This window comes from Nylanderia fulva, unplaced genomic scaffold (assembly GCF_048542155.1).
Source record: "Nylanderia fulva isolate GAGA-0341 unplaced genomic scaffold, ASM4854215v1 Scaffold1, whole genome shotgun sequence".
NCBI lineage: Eukaryota > Metazoa > Arthropoda > Insecta > Hymenoptera > Formicidae > Nylanderia > Nylanderia fulva.
Window position 1 is genome coordinate 245,258 of NW_028189192.1, and position 21,861 is coordinate 267,118.

At 34.6% G+C, this 21,861-nt stretch overlaps 1 protein-coding gene across 3 annotated transcripts in view; it reads left to right on the top strand.

Annotated features, from left to right (window-relative positions):
• The window catches only part of LOC114939567 (semaphorin-1A), a 172,775-nt gene that overhangs the window by 81,686 nt on the left and 69,228 nt on the right, over positions 1-21,861 (top strand). For all 3 annotated transcript variants that reach the window (XM_029313910.2, XM_085481892.1, XM_085481865.1), the window contains exons 3-4: positions 19,308-19,404; positions 20,689-20,740. In XM_029313910.2, coding sequence (XP_029169743.2) covers positions 19,308-19,404; positions 20,689-20,740 — 149 coding nt within the window. The remainder of the gene's footprint in view (positions 1-19,307; positions 19,405-20,688; positions 20,741-21,861) is intronic.

A 21,861-nucleotide genomic window follows, 5' to 3' on the forward strand; every position in this document is an offset into this window, starting at 1 on the left:
ACAATTAATAATATTTATTTCAATTTATTCGCCTACTTTTTATCTAATATAATTTTTCTTCATTTTCTATTTGTTTATTTATGTTTGGTAACATTCAAAAACATTTAGAATTTTGTTAAATTTTTTTCTAAAGATTCATGAGTATCGAAAGGAAATATTCGATTAGGATACTCGAGAATGATATAAATAAAATATAGAAATAGAAAGTTATATATGTCAAAGAGATTTGGAAATATCAATATATAAAATATTTATGGTGTCTTTAAACGTAAATACAATATTTACCCCAAATTTTTATTTATTTTTAGACAATATATACATATATATTTAAGCATTCTGTCAACAGAAATTTTTACACAAAGTCACTAATTTTTTGAAAATTTACATTGTTTTGCAAATATTGAGCGAACAGAAAGGAATTTTTATAAAGCTAATATTTATAAATAGGTATCTATTTGCTTTGCTTTTTGCATAGAATCGAAATGTCTGTATTTTACTTGTTTGGAATAGTAGCGCAAAAGGATGCATATTAATACATTACGCATGATAATGTGCACATTTGTTTAATAGTAAAAATTCAAACTCACTTTGAATATTTATAAAATATAGAAATAAATTTGTTTGTGTAAAAAATAATCAATTTTATAATTTATTATTTACATTATTTTACAATATATCTTACATATGGAGAAATTATTCTAATATTTCAAAATAATGTGCTTGCTAAAAAATGTCTTGTGTATAGATGTGGTATATTATTAATGAAATCCTTGCGTGTGCAAGAATAGTGAACTGTCGGCAGCGTTCACCCACAACGTTTTCTTTTCTGGACTTTCGTAAATTTCATTAGTTTGCTGGAAAAAGGTCAGCCATTTCTCTATATTCAAGTTTTATTTTAAATAAAGTTCCTGATTGAAGAGTTTTCTGTAAAAAGAGGATATCGAGAAACTCATTTCTCGATGTAAAAAAATCTAAGAAAAATAATAAATTCTGGGCGATGTTCAACATACCGACATTTCATTGCATCTCTTTAATAAGTTTTATTATTATGTAGGTAGATTCCGTAGATTTTTGCGTGCAAAAATGATGAATCGTCGAAAGCGCCCCGACATCATTCGCTTCACATACCGACGTCGTTCTTTCTTTTTCCGTGAATTTTAGAGAAACAGTAGGAAAAATCACGTAGATACAAAAGCAGGTTTTACAGGTAGGCCGCGCACGATCTCTGTTTGTGTCTTACTTTGCATTCCGCACGATGCACCACCGCTGCGGCCGCGACGACGTGTGTACGTGTTTACACGTGCACGCAGCATCGTACTCGATGCTGCATATACGTATGCATATGTAGAAATGTGGAGAACAACGCAATTCGTGATAGCGCGACGTTGCAGAAGTGTACGCATCTCTCTCTTTCTTTTTTTCTCTCTCGCACTTTTTCGCTCTTTTTATCTCGACACCCGCGCTTTCGCCTCGTTTCTTCTTTCCTCTCTCTCTCTCTACATGTGTTTTCTTCGTGTATGCATTCGCACGTATGTGCAGTCTGTCTTTCCGTGTGATCTCGTACCGGTACAAACGACCACGAATGTCTGTAACATTAGCGCGGTACAAGGAAAAATTCGATGAAATCTTTTACATAGATGTGTTGCAAACTAATACCGTCAGCAATGGGGCTCGTAAACAACAATGGCCCGGCTACGTTAGCATGCAGATTATGTCGACTGTGTTCTCGTGACGTGAATCTATGCGGATAATACACTTGAGCTACGCGTGTGACACTTGTAATGACTCTTTTTCCTTTGTTTTACGTTGAAAAAAATGTGTATATATCTTTTTATAACTTTATGTTTTCACGTTACGTCTCATTTTCAATCAAAGTTTAATTTTTTCCTACATAATACACGTATGTAGTTTAAATAATACCGCAACTCGTGATATATTTGGTGATATATTTTTAGCGCGTTATAAAACTTCTTTTCGTATGCGGTTTTGTGCTATAGTAATAGTTTCGAGATATTATTTCATCCGGCACTACGTGATTAGCTGGGGTAATTTGAAATAATATACTTGTAACGTCGAGATTCTGCATATCACAATTGAATTTGATAGGGATTCGAGGCAGCACTCTATTTGATTGAACGTTAATCACGGCGCTATTTCAAGATACTGATTTATATTGCATAAGGTTCTTAATATGGCCCAAACTAGAGATGTCTAGGCGCGAAACAATCTCTGCACATAACTCGAGGTTATAAATCATAGTTAGCGCGTCACACGAGGCGATAGTCGAGAATATCAAGGAGAGACGTGGACGCGCAAATCTTGATGATATGTCATTCGCTGTTTCATCTTATTTACCTCACATTTGCATAAGTTTCAAATTTCAACGTCAGACAATATTCACGATTGCACATTTCGTTACGTCGATCAACGATAATTACTCAACGAAATTGTTACAAACAAACTCGAGTACATGAAAAAATGTCGGGAGAATATACTATACGCAGGATGAAGAATAAATCATTAAAAACAAGATAGCAAAATGCACAAAATTAAGAAATATATTTAAATTATTGATTACTCTTTTTTTTTATTTATACACACACACACACACGTGCATATTGCATGCCTTAATGTATCATTTACATTATTATTTCTAGTCTACGATTAATATTGTTAAATTTAAAAGCCTGAAAATTTTGTATATTTTTGTTACTCATAATTTGATTTTGGCGAAATGGAAAAGAGACAAGAAGGTAGGAAGGAAAAATGTGTCAGATGTTTATTAGCATGACATAAATTGCGAGATAAAAGATGCACGAATGTTTTTGTTTATTTGTTCGTTTTGTCTATTAAAGTAGAATACATTGTTATTATATAGTTATTTTTTTTTTTATTTTACATTACCATTTGTTGTGCTAGTTTTATGATGTGGCAAATATTTTTATGCAATGCTAAAAATATCTAGAGAACAAATGTCAAAACGAACTTTCGAAATACTATTTTTAAAATATTGTTTAAACGTACTTTAGATATTCTTTCGCGCGTGCTATTTAAATATACATACAGTGCGCAGATTTTACAATTATCTAAATAGCTCGAAGCCGATTTTTCTTGCTCGGCGATAATGTCGCGAGAGATAATTATTCATGCAACTTTCCAATTTTCGATATTACATATCAACTGCGTTCCAACATGAAATTGATTTAAAGCAAAGTTCACGTGAAATTAATTGAAAGATATGATTGTAATTTGTCTCTTCTTGCGAAACGAAATTCGTGGAAAGCCATACTTTTTCAATCGCTTTAAATCGAAAATCGATATCTCGACACGTCGTCGGAAAAATTGGATTGTAAATTTCAATAAAGAATCCGTCGTTAATTACGGAAGTGATTACAAAGCGTATAGTACGGTATAGTATATCTTATTACGAGAGACATTAGAAATGAGCTCGTGATTGCGTATATAGCATTCGCACGCATATAGGTACACGGATCTAGGAGAGGAATAGAAAAAGAGAGAAAGAGAACGAAGCCGAACGTGAAAGTAATTAGTCGTGCCCATCAGCAGTTTCCGGCCATTATACACGGTCACGTGTCACGTTTCTCGCGAGCTCGTTTTCGCGCGCGCGGATGAGCATATCGCGGAGCACACAAAGAAGCGCGCCGGTATACAGCGAGATCGATTATGCCGCCTACTGCCATGCCGTCGCGTCGTCGCCGACTATATATCGCAGAAATATAAGCGAAACACGGAGACAGACTGACGGCGCGGCGAGAAAGAGAGGGAGGAGGATAATGGACTCGGAAGAGCGAGTGCGCGCGGAGGTGAAAGGGAATGAACTAAAAGCGATAATAAGGATAAAGACAGAGAAATGCAGAGTAAAGGGAAGAAAAGGTTAGGGTTTGGTTAGGATAGGTTAAGGGAGAGAGAGAGAATGGCACCGGTTGGTACGGATGCGCGCACGAGAAGGTTCGCCTTATAGCGAGTCGCGTGACCCGATGATTCACCGAACTTTCCTCCCGCGCCCTTCTTCTTCCTCTTCTTCGTCGGCTCGCCATCACCCTTCCGCTTCCGTCGTTCACGATATCCCCGCGGGCCATTCACGATCGCTTTGCCTGCCGTCTCGTCTTTTCTCGTCACGTTTTTCGCTCACTTCCATCGATTTTCTTCGCCTTCTCTCTTGCTTCCCTTCGTCGTCGTCGTCGTCGTCGTCGTCGTCGTCGTCGTTGAAACTGTCCTGCTGGACGATGGGCCCCGAAGGATTTTATTGCAGAGCACTCCTCGCGCATGAGATATGTCGACGAAGAGAGAACGACGTCTTTTATTTCAAGTCAGTAATCTTGACTTCTTTCTCTGTATATTTTTACATATATAATATATTTATGCATAGCGAATTGCATCTCTACTATCCTAAGCAAATGAAAGCCAAGTAGGTTAAGGTGTGATGAGAAAATCTTGTTGCACATAATCGATATACTTTTATTAATTTTTATAAGGCTTCCCGATCATGTTAAAATCGTGATGTCAGAGGCGAGAAAATATGCTAAAAATTCTTGCGCGCCATTTTTAGATGAAAAGCTATTTCGATGAAACATTACTTCAGACTTGACTTTTTCGCACACTTTTCAAATAGTCCGAAAACTATCTTTTCCTCTTTATACGAACTGCAGTCTGTCTTTGCGCGCGCGCAGTCGTGACAAAGTTTGATATCACGATCATTTTACGATTGTCGATTGAAAGAATTAGTTTTCGGATTATTTTACAAGTGTGCCAAAGAGATTTGTTGTTTTATTAAAATACCTTTGTATTACACGTGCAGGCAAAGTGGCACTTTGTGTACGTGTTTTCTGTGCGGAAAGCGGCCGATTTCCCACGCCGCAACATGGCGGCGTGCGATTGGCCACCTCGCGCACAAAGCCACTTTGCCTGCACTTGTAATACAAAATAGTATGTGTATCACGTGCGGATTGACAATTGTTCACTCGTGTGGGGTGGTCGCACTCGTGACCAATTGTCAACTTTCCGCACTTGATACACAATATACTATTTTATCTAAAACTAACACGCAAGAATTTTCAGGGTGTATTTTTTCGCCTCTGACGTTAGAATCCAACATGGCCGCGGCGAGGAGCCAGAAACCTCGACGTACAATACATCTCTTACCCAGAGATGTATAAAATCTTCAATGTTGAAACGACGATCTCTTAGATTTAAAAGAAAAATGAAATTACGTATATCAATATTTGATGGAGATATAAATTTGTAATTTTGTTTGTGCTACGAATAATGAGGTATCGAGCGATACCTCAATCGAAGAAATTAATAAGCAAGATGGTTGGACATGGAAATCTGCGTAATTGTTGAAATAATGAAAGGCTAAATGAAACGCGAAGATAAATGGCTCGGTTCGGTGGTAAATGTGCGGTAGGGATATAGGCCAACAAAGACACGGGCTCTTTAATGCTGATGGAATACGAGGACAACGGATCGTGAGCGTGTTCGCCGTTGAGTATAACCGCAATCGATGACGATGCCACGGACTCTATCAGCATACCGGTGGTCGTTCGCCGTTCGCCGATATATTGCCTCCTTCTGCCTCCCCAGGAATGAATCACGTAAATGTTGTTCCGCCGAGCGAGAAAATATCTTACGATTATAGTCGCGACGTTTAAGCGGAGAACTATTTCGATCGTTTCCGTAGTTTGTGCGAATCTATATATAAAGGAGTTAAAGTTTCGCGATCTGCTACCGACGGCGATTGCAGAGACACGAGGAATTTCGACGACGACTTTTCTTTCTTCTCTCTTCTTACGCGTTATAGCTATATCGCCAAGTTGCGCGAAAATTTTCCCGCGCACGCTAATGAGATAACACGCAAATACGCTGGTTGTGCGTAATTTTCGCTCCGCTCTTTCATAAAGAACCGACAAATAACGGATCGAAGTAAACTTAAGGGCGTAATAATGAAAATGGAAATCCCTATAGGGCACTGGAACATGAATATTCCACCTTCGATAGCGCGTCGCGTGCGTTTTCCATTTACATTCGCCGGAACATATGAATAACCTAATGAAAAAAGGACTCTTGTTTTATATCAGGATATTCATCGGGGATTATTGCGTTTCCGCGAACCTAGAAATTATATTATACGCTTTGCATTGCTATTTCTGCGATTCATAAGATACGAGAATCGTATCGATACAATTTCAATTTGTGTATCTACATTATTATCGAAAAAATGTTCGAAAATATTTCAGACAAATCGATTAATGCGCGTATGATACTTTTACGTCCTTTTTAGAATCTTGCGAGAAAAAAGATTTACATTTTTTATTTGATTAAATTACTTAAAAATTGGGATACATGTCAGATTGATATAAAAGTGCGTATGTTTGACCTATTACTCTTCAACGCATAACTTCCGAAAAAAAGTTTGACTCGATCAAGTTGTAATTTTACTATACATAATTAACATGTCAGAATCACGCGTTATGGTGTACAAAAGCGACCGCCCTCAAATCGAAATGTTAATCTTACTTTGGAGCGACACGAGCTTGCCTTAAATTAAACAACTTGCCGCACGCGAATTCCATCGAGTTACTTCTTGCGTTACACATTTTGCTCCCGAGAATCGCGGTTACCCCTTTTTCGCTCCTTTTGACGCGCAGCGGGTATCGAAGAGAAAATTAATCATATACGTATCTCAGCCAATTTAGGGGATACGTGGAGAGTAAAATAAATCGCGGTGACCTTTCTTTCGAGGGAAATTACTTTGGGTTATTTCGACCGACACACTATCGCGTAGCAATTCGATCTTTGCGAAATGTATATAAGAACGTATCGCGCACATTTAGAGATGAAAGAGATTATTACTCCGAGGTATAACGGTGATGTTGTTGCATCGCGTTGCACGCGTGTGACTTGACACACTAGGAAAATATGCATGAATGGATACGGCGTGTTCATATATACTTGCATTAACTCAACACTGTTCATTTGCGTTCAACAGTATTCATGCGACCCGTTTATACATGAAATGCCGTATAGTCCCCGGTTAGTGCTGTTCGTAATATAAGTAATAATCTACCGGCCTATACACGGCATATTAAGAGAACCACGAGGCTGGGATACGACCTCGTAGTTTCCTTATTTGACGAATCATCGATATCGAAGCTTGTTTTTTTTTCTCTTCTCGATGCGATAATAATGTAATGAAATGGAGCAAAATAGAGCAAGTAGCAAGATAGAATAATTTTTCAAAATAATATAATTCGTGAATTTCGAGATTGGTAGAAATATCATGATTGTTATAATACATTTACACAATATAGTTATTTAATCGTTCATAGAAAGTAGAGTAAAGAAAAGGAGTACTTGGTCGAGAATTTAATTTCTTTAATAATACAGGGATTTGAGAAGATTACTTGTATTCTTGCGTTATTATCGAATTAGGAAACACCGTCGAATATAACTTTTTGAATCTCACGAGATTCAGGTAAAATATACTTTCGAAAGTCTTTTCAAACTGTTTGCTGCCAAAATGAATTACACATACTTAATTTCATAAATATATAATGTCGTATAATCTTAATAGCTTGAGTACACGTTAGAGTCGGCTTTCGCGGAAATGTCGAGAAAAGTCATCGTAAGATTCTAATTTTTATTACACGTATATCTTTCCATCTCGCGTATATACTGCACGTTGCTGTGTATGTAACGAGAAGGAAGTATATATATATATATATCATTTACACTCTCGCAAGTATATACACACACAAACGTGCGTGGTATATTTACCTTAGTCTTTTCCTCCGGGCCAATTTATACGACCAAAGTTTGGTTGATAAATCGGCGAAATTAAAAGAAAAGTAAAACAAACTTGACGAACACTCGCTCGCACAAAATTGGAAATGGTTTTTGTAATACGTACTTAAATACGGGTACACGTTACTGTATCGGCTGCACAATGCTTCGAAAATACGGACAAAAGCTCGCGACAAAGAAAGCGAATAGTCGATAAGAGAAAGCAGAAGCTACGTCGAGCTTTTAGGTATTCCAGGTAGTCCTGATTTCGGGGCTTGCAACCGACGTAACCCATTTAAGCGTGATAACAGAGAGGACCGTTGTCGTTTTCGTTACGACCGCAAGAAGCCCCATCCACATTTCGTATCGTGAACCTACTCTGTTCTCACAACGGATTTATTCGCTGTTTGCATTTTTTGCCTTTTCTACGTCGTACTTCTTATTAAAGCAGAAATTTCGTGCATGCGGCAGAAAGAAATCCGTAGCGCGCAAAACAGAAACTGAAAGTTGTGTAATCTAGATGACTTATTGTTAGATGAATTTCGATATGAAATTACCTCCATGTATAACAATGAAATTGCAACGTCTCTTTACATACATTTCAATTTATAAACTGTACGATAGTACAGGGGAAGTTGACTTTTCGTTTCTACGTCTAACGTATTTCAAAATTATCACGGATATTTTTTTAATCACTGTTTCCTCAATGAACACGAAAGATTATTTATCGCGTTTATCTTACATGTATATATACACGTCTATGGTATCACAAGTGTACTCTAGATAAGTGGATTCGTTATGCTTTTTCAAACGAAAATAGCTCGCTAGAGGACTGCACTGACAAGGAAAGCTGGTATGTACAATACTAATATAGAACTATCGCGTCACGTTGTAGAGGGCTTGAACGCGACTAGGAAAATATGCCTCGAGTACGCGTTATAGCCGGGCTAGCGGCTAATTTCATAAAATTTCCTGAAACGGCTAAATAAGACAGAATTTGGATTCGCGAGTATATATGTATACATATATACAGGTATATCTATATTTTATGACGTTAGATTTATTCAGCATTAACACGAGTTTAGCAGGTCGCAGGCATATAATTTACAAGTGTCACGAGCGTAAAAATGTACGCGCAGAGTAAAAGAACATACATATGGCTTCTCGGAGATTATTACGACTGAAAAAAAAAAAACTTTAGTCAGTTGTGTGCAAAATATGCTTTTACATTATTGTACGTATGTATACAGTCTTGTCGAAAAATAACTATTACACTTGCGACTTATCGTGTGTTTAAAGAAAATTGTCACAACCGAGAAAAAAAGTTTGCGATATTAAGTTTTTCCATTAAAAAAAATGCACAAGTTTATATATCTTTTCAGTCTCTGTATCTTGGAAAAGTTTTGAAAAGACAATTTTACAGCAAATAAACTTAAGAGAAAATTGCTGTTATTTTAAATCTCGATTTCTATATTAAATTACACGAACTTGGTTTCTTTCGAATGATTTTGTTGAATAATGTTTGCACCCTCGGATACACAGAGTATTAGATAGAAGAATTTAATATTATTTTGACAAGAGTTGAATGATTCGCGCACGAGCGATATCTTTGTCGTGTTTTTGTAATATGGTAGCAGGGAAAGAAAAGCGCAGCACTTTGTCGGTGTGTGCAATCCTTTAACCACGCTCTCGTATAGTCCCTTGCGGAGGTACCTTTTTGCTCCCTTTCATTCTCCTTCCCTCGCTCCTTGGAGCGATTTTAAGCGGTTTCTCCCGGCGAAAGCAGCACTTTTTCATTTCTCGTGGCTCGCTGCTGATGAAAGATAAGTCTCGATATTTCACGTTGAATCGAGGCGTTCCGCGTACTCACGTAGTTTATTTATCTCCAATAGGCGAGAAATCGACGACATTGATTGCCTAAGCGATTTCTCGAAGAATTCCTCGCCTATCTCTTCGCGGCGGTCAGTATTTGCTTTTTCTCGATAGTCCTCGGGTTTCTCTCTTTTTCTTCGTTCGATATTAAATTTTCAACCATGATTTGATTATTTCGAGCATTGATCTAGGTGACTGGATAAATGTTTCACGCGAAACGTGATTGATATTGGCGACAACCAAGAGTCGACAACCTGTGTTTCTGTCAATATTTAACATCAATCCTATCGGGTCGAAGCAAATACATATCCTTCTTTTATTAAAAGCGAAACCATGTGTGCGAAAAAGGAACAACGAGTCAAGAAGAGCGAGAGAAGAAAGATACACACAAATAGTATCTCTATCGGTTCGTTCTTATAAGCGGAGAGAGATCATTTTTTTCTTTTTTTACTAATATAATCTTTTATTAATATATGTTATCTTTATCTTCACTAGGGTCTTCTTTTAATATTTTGATCGCGCACAAACGTATCGATATGTCGCTTCCTTATAAATATCGAAATATCAATTATTATTATTTCTGGATATTAAACAAGTTTTTTCATTAAATTTGTATGTAGATTTTTCAAATGCTGCGTGATTTAGGTACGCAATCTTTTTGCCGCACAATTATTGAGATAACTTTTTTCAATTTAATCTTAAATTCAATATACGATACAAAAATTGTGTAGATTGCATAAATCGGAATTATTTTATATTAAAGGCAAAATATATTTTTCTTTGAAGAGAAAACTAATATATATAATGGAAGACTTATAAATAAAATTTTAATTTTATAATTTAACTTTATTTTATTTACAATTATAATTGGTGGAAATAATGAGCGGTATATTGCGTTACTGCGGTGTAAAATTAATTACTTCAAAGTGCAATTCTCTCCCAGGCCTTTTTAGGCCAATATATGAAAGTAAAAATTATTTTTACTTGAAACACATTTCGTAATTATTTGAAAAGAAGCAAAATATTAAATTTTATATTCTAAAATTGTAAAATTGTATTAGTGTGTATTAAAATATAAGATATTATATATCTGTATATGTATGAAGATCCTATAAAATTTTATATTCTATGAAAATCTCGCAAAAATCTCACCATTAAGGTATTGAGATTCAACGATTATAACAATGCGTTAAATGAATAGTAAATTCAATCGAGAAGAAAATTAGCCTCGTTTATGTGGCGGTCACGAAAGATCGTTCGAGAAGACAATCGCGTTTATAATTAGTAAAAAGACACTCGAGATGAAATATGAAACTTTAGTTAAATAACGAGAAACAGAGTATCGCATTGCGGCGTTAAATATGTCTTACATGGATACATATCCATCGTTAGAAATTAAGAACTGAATTTATAACAGATTTCCCAATTATATTCTCTTATTCATCTTTCATCGCACGAATGCGCTACCTTGTTCCGATATGAACCTCGTTATGTAATCTCAATTCAATTTTCATGTATTCCGAGAGCGACTGAATTTTACGACAACGATAAATTTAATATGGAATTCCTTAAAGCTTTTCCGCGATTCATCTCTCACGTTCGCGCGCGACCTGCAAAATTATAATATCTCTCTTCTCTAGACAAATAATATTAACACAACTCGTACGTGCGAAATTCATCTCGTGAGTTAATCGCAAGGGAGGTTGTAATAAGTATAGTGGTCTTTCGCATTTGCTGTATATTGAGTGGTACTATTCTAGTCGAGTGGTACTATTCTTACATCTGTACAGAATCCGTGAACGCCGTGGTACAACGGCTAATTAATCTGTCCTTTGTTCCAGAAGTATTCTCTCTTCTTCTTTTGTTCCCATGAAGAATACACCCCTATATATATATAAATATATATATATATATATATATATATATATATAAAGAGAGAAAGAGAGACACACGTTTTGTTTTATTTCTAGTAATATTACTACACCGGAGCCAAGTTACATAACGTGCTTCCGAAAGCAGCAGGAGACAGTCCTAAGTTAATTTGTATTTCGTGTAGACTTGCCAGGGGTTACTCTTTCGTTTTATATCTATGAATTTTGGAAGCATCGATATATTCGCACTGCTAATTTTATAATGAAAAATTTAACTCGTATGCATCGTTATATATCGATTATATTATTTATGTTATTTTATTCGATACGTTGACAATTTGATATCTGAATTATAGAAAGATATGTAAACATTGGCAATTTTTTATCCGAACAATAGAGAGAGATGCACGCTGGCAGTTTTATTTAAAAATAGAAAGATAAATTTTATTTTTAACAGTTTAACACTTGACTGTGTCTATTAACATATTCAGTCGTTGCAAAACTCTGACATTTCTTCGATATAATGAATAATACGAATGCTTACCAAGTTTTTTGAATTAAATATTTGTTGAAGAGATAAAATCTTTTAAAGTATCTTATTGTTCTTTTTGAATATATTGTACAATGAATGAATTTTTCCTTTTATTTAGCTTATCATATAATATATATGCAATGCGTTTGCTCTTTTATTTCGAAAATATTTTTAATCAGTTTTATAGTTATCCATATCGATTTTTAATTATCTCTTTTATATGACGACACTTGCATATAATGCTGACAGTGAATGTGTAATGATGTGAAATGAATGCGATAAGAGATCTTGCAAAGATTAAACTTCAACATTTCCAATACTATTAAGCTTTTTTAAGAGTAAATTTTCTAATTTAAACAAAATCGATGTTTTCTCAAATATATTTTATTTTAACTGTATAATTATACATCTCGTGAACTTTATACAAAGATCAAAATTTAAAATATTGCTTTTGACAACTTTTCACCATTTATATTTAGAAAAATAATTTATTTAATATTTGAATGCTACAAGTTTTAAAATTCGGGACATTAAAAATTTAATGTTCTTTATCTTTGTTTTATTTAAGAAAAGTTTTATTTCTTTTATGGTCTCTCTTGCAAAGTGCTTATCTCCTTGCATAATATTTACGTAAAGATAGAAACTCGCGGAAAATTAGAAGCTTTAGCGCGCGCGCACGATGTGCTTCGAGCTGTCGATATAAAATTTACATTAAGAGTATTAACGGTAGTAGTATTAGTAGTAGGGGCAACAGTAGTAGTAGTAGATAGATATGTAAGACAAGCGCGTTTGATGCTCGTCTTGCCATGGCGCGACTTGTCTCGCGATATTTAACCTCAGCAATATCGAGCGAGGCTGTTTTATCCGACGTGCACGAAGCAGAGAGAACAGCGACGTGACATTTTGTCGCTGCTGCACGGTCGATCGTCACGCTTGCCTTTGTTTGACTTAATTACCACAGTGATAGATCGGTAGATAGGCACCGCACGTCCGACCGTCGCGCGTCGCCGACAATCGAGCTCCAAGGGTGGCTGAATCGACTGAGATTCCACTAGCAGGCTTGACACGAATTATCGAACATGTGGATAGTAGATTGATAGAATGAGAAAAATAAATATTCCTAACACTATTTATATATTTTTTATAATCAAATTCTTTTCATTTTTCTTTTATTTTTTTTTGTTTCTTAAAATAAAATGTACACTTTTTTTCAGTGATACCAGAACTATAATAGACATTTGCAATTAGAAAAAAAATTAAGGCAATGTAACAAATATTTATTTTGTTAGAAAATTATAAAATAGAAATATTTATTTTCTGTTTTTGTATTTTTATTTATTATTATTTTTTTAATAATATGTTTAAATGTATCAGACGAGGTGATTTAGTGAATTATTTTTTACCTATATGGATTCTTTGATTAGTTTGGCCATCTTTTCTCAACGAGTGCATCAAGCATATTTATATTACAAGACTTTTAACATTAAATATTTTTGTAAAAAATTTTTTGATGATATTTTTAGAATTTACAAAATATTTGTGTATGATTTTACTGTCTTGTGTTTCCGCATCTCTGGTTTTATTTTCTAATAAGTTAAAAAAGCTATAGATTTTCCGAAATTTTTGAAAAATTTCAAAATGATTGAAGAATCCATAAGCAAAAAGTTATAAAATTTGAGATATTAAGTATGAAAAATATATTAATGAAATAATGAAAGTAAACATTTCTAAATATTCTATATATATATATTTAATACTTGAGAGACATATTAGATTTCATTTTCATTCATATGAAGGGAAAGTCTTGGAGGAAGTCAGAATTAAACTTTTATATTAAAATATTAATTAAAGTTAAATAAGTTTTCCTTCTCTTGAATTACATCATCTTTGCTCTTTTATTAATCTGTATTTTGAAAAGTATAGATTAATTTATAAAAAATGTGAATTTATTTTAAATTTTTAAAAATATCTGCGTGTAGATAAAAAAATTTAAAAATTTCTCGAATGTCTCTTGTATGATGTCATCTTTGTATGAATAACAGTCAAAGCTTCCTATTACGTATCGATGCAACTCACTATGCTAATAGTCGCGTAATTATAACTACCTACTTTAGAGTATAACAATAGCGTAATTATAACTACCTACTTTAGAGTATAACAATAGCGTGGAAGTTGTTCACATTGCGGACGCTTTGGACTGTGGTGGAAAAAAAATTATATCCGCTATTCGATCAGCATTAAACTCTTTACTGAAAACGTATCGATTGCATAAAAATGTGCCAAGTAGAATAACCGTAGGATAAAGGTGGCGATGGTGCAGGTGGTGCTTCGCTGAGTAATACAGGCCGCGCGTATAATAAGCCAATATAAATGCAAATGTCCGTGGGAGTAGGTATATATTTTGTATTTAGCAGCTTAAGTGAAATAACACGGCGAAATTATGTGTGGAGTTATATTATTAAAATAAAATTATAGAACAAATAAAGGTTTATACATATATTTCTACTTGTGAGACTCGATGATCGAATCATGTATGTGTGTACATACATAATGTGTGTGCATACATGCGACTTGCATATATATATATAAATAACATTAAGCTAGAGCTTTTTTTATTTCTCTATACTTTGCTCTTTATAGGGCGATTTTGAAATATTTTCAATATTTGCATAGTATATGCATCCATTTAAAAGTATTGTAACATATCTTGGCAGATGTGTATGTGTATATAATTTATTAATGTTGTAGAAAGATTATTTCAAATTAAAAAAAAAATATATATATATATATATATATATTTAATATTTAACGCGCGCTAATTACCCATTACTTTGTTAATTTGTGAATATTGTATGTGTATGTGTAATATATGAGGAGAAAGAAATAACATATTTTTAAAAATATATACATGTATTTGAATACAAATTGCATTCGTATTGTATGAAAGCATAAATAGGTTTTATTTTAAAAAAATTTGAAACAGAAGCTTCATGGAAAGCAAATGGCTTGAAAGATAAAGAAAAGACATGAAAGTGCAAAGTAACTAAAGTATCTGTGAACCAACAAAACTTTCAATACAGCATTAGAAGTAATGCACTTTGGAAAGCATTCGTGTTGTGTGTATATCTGTATGTGTATATAAAAGTATAAAAGAGATCGACCTCTTATATCTGACAATTCGAATCGACTGGGGACAATCTTTATATCGCGTTTCCAATATGTTTTCATATACGTATTCTCATTTTCTAACTATTTTATATTATCAAATTAATTTTCTTTCATCAGTTGGAACACATCCAAATAATATTATATCTAATTGAATTTGTGGCAAAAGTTATGATCGGTACAAAATAATATAGCATATTTCTTTCTAAAAACTATGTTGATTTTAATTACCGATTTGCACCAGACTCGACAGAAAATCATGAATCGGAATCTTGCGATCGCGTGTCCTGCTTCCAATCTGGGATCCACCGTTACGCGATGAAAATTAAACGAACGTAGCTCAATCGATCACGAAGCAAACATTGATAGAGGAAGCAGAGTTGTCGATAAGCATCGACTAGCCAAGGAAATTGATTCGAGTCAATGCGAACCAGGATTCGTAAGCCACGAGCCGCGATATCAATACACGTTTCGAAAATGACTCGACTCGTCGAGGAGTCAATTTCGTTTATCGATATGACACGGTACCTTCCTGCTATCCGTATATATACAAGTGATTGATATATACAAGTGTCTTATTGTTGTAGTGTCGGCGAATGTTATTTTAACCGCGGTTTTATTTTTTCCTCAATCGAAATGTCTATGATATATTTCATAGCTTTTTCAAGAGACATTAGATATATAATTTCGATACATAATAAGTTATATGTATATTCTTGGGACGAAAATCGATCGTTATCCGCAAGAGTCGCGTGCCGATCAGAGGCGGTTACGACGCTCGGGAATAAGAAATTACATCGTAAAAGTTGGCGCGTGCCAAACTTATCCTCCCCATGATTATAATACATGTACCTATACACATTTATGCATATGTATGTATGCATGCATCTATATATTTACACGGGAGGCAAAGTGCAATTGTAGCTAGAAACTGCATCCATATGCATCGTGATCGTAGAAAAAAAACAGCGCTATCGAAATTAAGGTAACGTACCTATATATAGTAAAAAGTGAAGGAAAATATGTTCGCCTTGCAAATGAGTTTAGAACATATTTCGCCTGGTATTCTATTCACGCGAGAGTGATGGATAGAATTATATTATCTTAAAGGATTATATATTCGACGAATAATTTCGTGGGATCAAAGACCTCTTCGATGACTTTATCAACTATAATTTCCGATTGCACAATATCCAGTTATACATATATAGCTTATATGGAACGAACTCTCGAAATAAATTTTCTCTCGGATAAGATAATTTTTATAATGAATAACGTAATTTCTCATTAAATAATCATTTTATTTGTTTATTTTCTCCTCGCATTAAAATATTTCTTCTCTCGAGAAGCAACGAATTTCATTTGAAAAAGAGTAATGCATTACGGAATACGCTCTATTGACGGAAGTAAAAATTCTGCTGCTAAGCCATCGAAGTGGCAGAAAGTCGATCGAAAGGATTTTTCCCTGCTTTACGGTCTATAATTTTTTTTTTTTTTTTTTATTACCATTGTAAAATGAAACGTATTGCGAAGAGTTATGCAAAAAAATAGCTGTTCCTTCAGCCGGTGGCAATCATGTGCGTCACGAGTAGAATTATTCTCGAACTCTTATAGATCTCGACGACAGTCTGCTTTTACGAATATAGAGAACAGATCAATGACACGACATGTTGTCCGAGCCGATTAACGTATTGGAAAACTGATCCGCGCAATTTTATATATTCGATAGAAACGTTAAGCTTTTGTTATATCGAGTACTATTTGAAATCTTTCTCTTTCTCAACGTTTATGAATGCACACCGTTACATGTTACATTTCGTGTTTTATATGAAAAATTTTATTACACCAACTGCTAACATTTATAGGATGCATTGTCTGTCATCGACATTATATCGTTCATTCTTTCGCCATTCTTAACAAATATTGCTCTATAATTTGTAGCATATTGAAGAAACAATTAAAAAGATATTAATGCATAGCAATAATAAAAAAAAACATTTTAAAAGCACGCACCATTCTTATTTTATTTCTTATTTATTATAATGCCAAGTATCTTTATTTAGTTTGTTTTTAATATGACAATTTTCTTATAATTGAAAAAAATATTTTCTATTAACAAATAATTTTATTTGATTCTTAATATTCTTAACGATATGATTGCATTCATACGCCCGTGTTACGTAATAATTTATTATATATAAAGTTGCTTCCAACGCAGTTGAGCAAGTTTTGCAGAGAATTTTATTCTATAAGAATCTCGTCGTCTCGTATTGATATATATATATATATATATATATATATAAAAGATGATAAAAATGCTCTTCTTATTCTCTTTCTCTCTTTCATCTCTATCCCCGATATACTCTATGCTCTATAATGTGGTTGCATGTACGTAAGTGAAAAAACATAACGTGGAAAATATCAGGGGAAAGAGCGCTCTTTCGACTGGCGAGGTAAAGGGAGTCGTATAGAGTGGATAGAGAAGAAAGGGTCGTGAAACGACATGGAGTGCCGGTGGTAGTTTGCGGGTTTGTGGGAGAGGGATGAATGGGGCGCAGAGAGAAAAGTAGGCGCGGCGCTTTAGGCCGCTCCGTCACGACTAAAGGCTACATAAGAGATACTCTCCCTTACACTCTTTTACACGTGCTTCCTGGATATCTTCTCCATCCCCTTTCCACTCTTCCCTTTTTCATTCCGACCGCTTATCGTAACAAGTTCTTCTTGTCGAGATGCGCGGTCGTTATATCGCCTTTCTGTCATGAATTCTACCGGGTATCCCAGACCTTTTTAATTCACAATGAGATTTCGTCTGACAATGAGCGCATTAGCGATATTTTAGTGTAGAGACATATTTGAAAATTGAGACAAAACGAGAGTTGGATTTATCAGGTTTCAAAAGGAATCGATTTTTAATTAGATTGGGCAGTTGAATCGTAGAAATGCGATATATTAATTTTGAAATTCTCTCCACATTATAACTAGTATAAATATACATATATGCGTGCCGCGAATGCGTACGTGCGTGTGTTTTGTATATATGTTTCTGTATATATGACTAATGCGCGCATACCTCGAAAAGGTGTGCCAGCGCGAATAATGTATATTTAAATGGTTCATTCGTAAACGTGACGAGATGGAGATCGCAAAGTCTGACACGTATCACGATTCAAGTACATGATTGATCAATTCATAAAGATACTTTTCGCGAATACTTTATAAGGAATAGATACTCGTATTGAATATTCTCTTCCCGCTATTACATGCGTTTTATTTTCTTCATTTACATTTTACATTACTCGAATAGAATTTTTTTACATTATATAAATAAATCAAACCTCATCTCTGTAATATAATATCATCTGCAATTATTATTTCAAGAAGTAAATTATATACAACACGTTATTTTCCAATATTTATTATACATTATATAAATATCATAATTAATGTTGTATTTAAGTCGATTAGACACAAGTATTTGTATTATATAAAGCATATTCAAAATACACAACAAAATTTATGTCGACACATAACTAAAGCATTATTTATTTATAATGACAAAGTTGCTGAACGCTAAAATGAGAGTTATATTGCACAGTTATTACATTATTTCATTCAGTTGATTGTTAACCTCTGGCAGAGAAATATTGAAGTGTAGGTCTAAAAAAACTCGAATAATCGTACGATTATATTATGTAATATTGCAGTAAAGATATATATATTTTACGCTTAACATTGTCACTTATCGTTAGATTTTTCTAAGAAAAGGGGGCCAAAGTTTTTTTTAAAATTTCTTTATAAATATTAGATATATAATGAATGTTTCTCGCGATTTTTATTCTAAAAAACTCGAATAATCGTACGAGATTATATCATGTAATATTGCAAAGGTAAATAAAGTATATATTTTACGCTTAACACATCGTCACTTATCGTTAGATTTTTCTAAGAAAAGGGGGCCAAAGTTTTTTTTTAAATTTCTCTATAAATATTAGATGTATAATGGATGTTTCTCGCGATTTTTATTCGTCAGAAAATTGAATGAAATTTCTTTTCTTTTGTTACAGGCGAGGTAATTGGCCAGCGGTTTCTGGGCAATGAAAGCCACGTGGAGCACTTCAAACTCCTAGAACGTGCGACAACCTCTATCCTGATTGGTGCCAGGTAATTGTTACATGATTCGATTCTTTGCCTCGTCGTCCCCTCGTGTTACTCATAGGGGCTTACATAAATGAGATAGTCATCGGCTAGACTGCTTATTGGTGCCACGAGCCCCAAGTGGCCGACGGGATCGAGTCATTCATTCGATTACGCATCAGCGGCGCGAGTGACGCAGCATCACGCGTGCTACAGAAAGAACTTGTTTACGCGAAGCAATTTATTTGCTTTCCAAGACAATGCGATATATCTCTTGGGAATCTCTCGGCCAATCTTCTTGCATTAACCATTTTGCTAAAAATTTCTTCACGGCGTATAATTTCGATTTTGAACATTAATTATCTTGTTAAAAGGAAATCTGATTAAAGGACTCGTTAGATTTTAAATTGCAAAATGTGATACTGCACCTCTCTAATATTAATTACGTCTTTAATTTTCAAAAGAGTGTTTGTCTTTAGTTATAATTTAGATATATTGATCTTTCAATGTTTTTATTGAGAAAAAGGTGAACTCTAAATTGATCAAAGAACGAAGTCAAGGAACTGTCATCTTGTTATTGAACCAAACTAGCAGTTCGATAGAAGAGATACAAAGAGAGGAAGGAGGGAAAAAGGGAGGGTTCTCGTTCAAAATGTTATCGAAAATATTTTAAAGGGCTCCGTCTTTCCTTTTGTCATTCTGTATTGTGCGTGCTCGCAAACTTTTCTATTTTTTGATATTATTTTATCAATCTGGTCAAGCAAAGCCACGGGCTGGAGATCAAAAGCGTATCTTTCCGCGGAATCTGATACAAATACATCGGCTAATGGAAATTTGATACGGATCAAAAAATAATTTAATTTTTTTTTTATCCGATCGCGCTTCCCACCAACGGTCAGCACAATGTTCGTGAGTCGTAAAATCAATTACGTTCGAGATATATAGCGTGGATCTTTTACGACTCCAATTTCGTCCTTTCAATTTTTTCGCTTGATTTATCTTTTCGCACTTTCATTTCTTTCGCGCGTGCGTACTGTATCCGAGAGATTTGGAAAATCATCCGAATTATTCTTATATGCCTCGTATTATATTTGTCAATTATTTTTTTACGTATATCCTCTTGATAAATTTGTTTTGTATTTTCCCCCCTTTTTTTTTGTAATTAATTCTTTACGTCTCGCTCATAATTACTAATGTGCTTACTTACTCGCGCTTCAATCCGAATTGTCGACACAGAGATGCGCGCGAAGCGCAGAGATTACGCGGACACGATTTATGGGTAGGATTTAACGCTCTCGTTTCGTTTTGCAGGAACGCCATTTACAACATAAGTCTGCACGACCTAACGGAGATCGCCGACCAGGTGAGTCTAACGCTATATAACAGTTTCCAATACCTAGAGCTCGACAAAGAATGATTTAAATTGGAGGACCGACAGGAAGATTTAAATAGCCTCGCGCTTCTCTAATCTTTTTTCTCTTCCGACCATATTTCAAAAATCGTCGCAGTCATTTATAACGCTAAAAGAGCTGCTAATATATATATATATATATGATGTATATACTAGGCTGCTTTTTCTCAAGGTACTTGAATAAATCTTCTCCAAAGAAAGAAAAGAGGATTTATATTCAAAAGTATTATACGCGCTTTGCATATAAAATATACTTAATAGCTAATAAAATGAATATCAATTTTGACACGAGTATATCCGCGCGCAAATATTTATTTATTAATTTGTTTTACCAGAGAGTTTCCGTTCGCGCGAACTTTTTTTTTTCACCCATTGCCTCGATTAGAATTGTACGAAAGCAGCGCGTGTATACGTGGAGTGCTTCTCAAGATTGCGGAGCAGAAGTCACAAAAGCGATATTGATCGCGAACGGGACGCAACTCGCGAAACTGTACTCGAGGAACTAGCACTCGAGAGAACCCGCAGAAAATAGAAGGAGGTTAGCACGAACGGAGGTGAATCTTGGTGGTGGCGGCTGTTCGAGTCGGCGTAACGTAAGCGAGAGGAGATCGATCGGAGACACAACCCTCCTCTCGCACAGTCCCAATAACACTCCCACCTAAAATAGAATCGTAAAAGTCACTGTGCTCTCGCCCATATAGCCTCGCATCGTATCGCGATCGATTTCGATTTGAAGGATTTAGCTGTAATAGAAGGTGAGGCGGGAAGGATCCGTGAAACTTTCGATATATCGCGCGAGTTTCGCGCTCGATACAGTTTAACTATGCTTGTAGGGAAAAAGCTTTTTCGGTCAAACCATCGTCGTCGTCGTCGTCTTCTCGAATAATCCATTTATGGGAAATAAACCGAATCGATTTGATTCTCTATAAAAGATATATGAGAAATTTATCGGATTGTAATTTTCAATTTTTTTTTATATTTCAAACTTCAACTTGATATTTATTTTTCTAATAAATTGATACGTACCAAATGGACACGTATAACGATTCGCAAAGTTATTTTGCTCGAAAAAC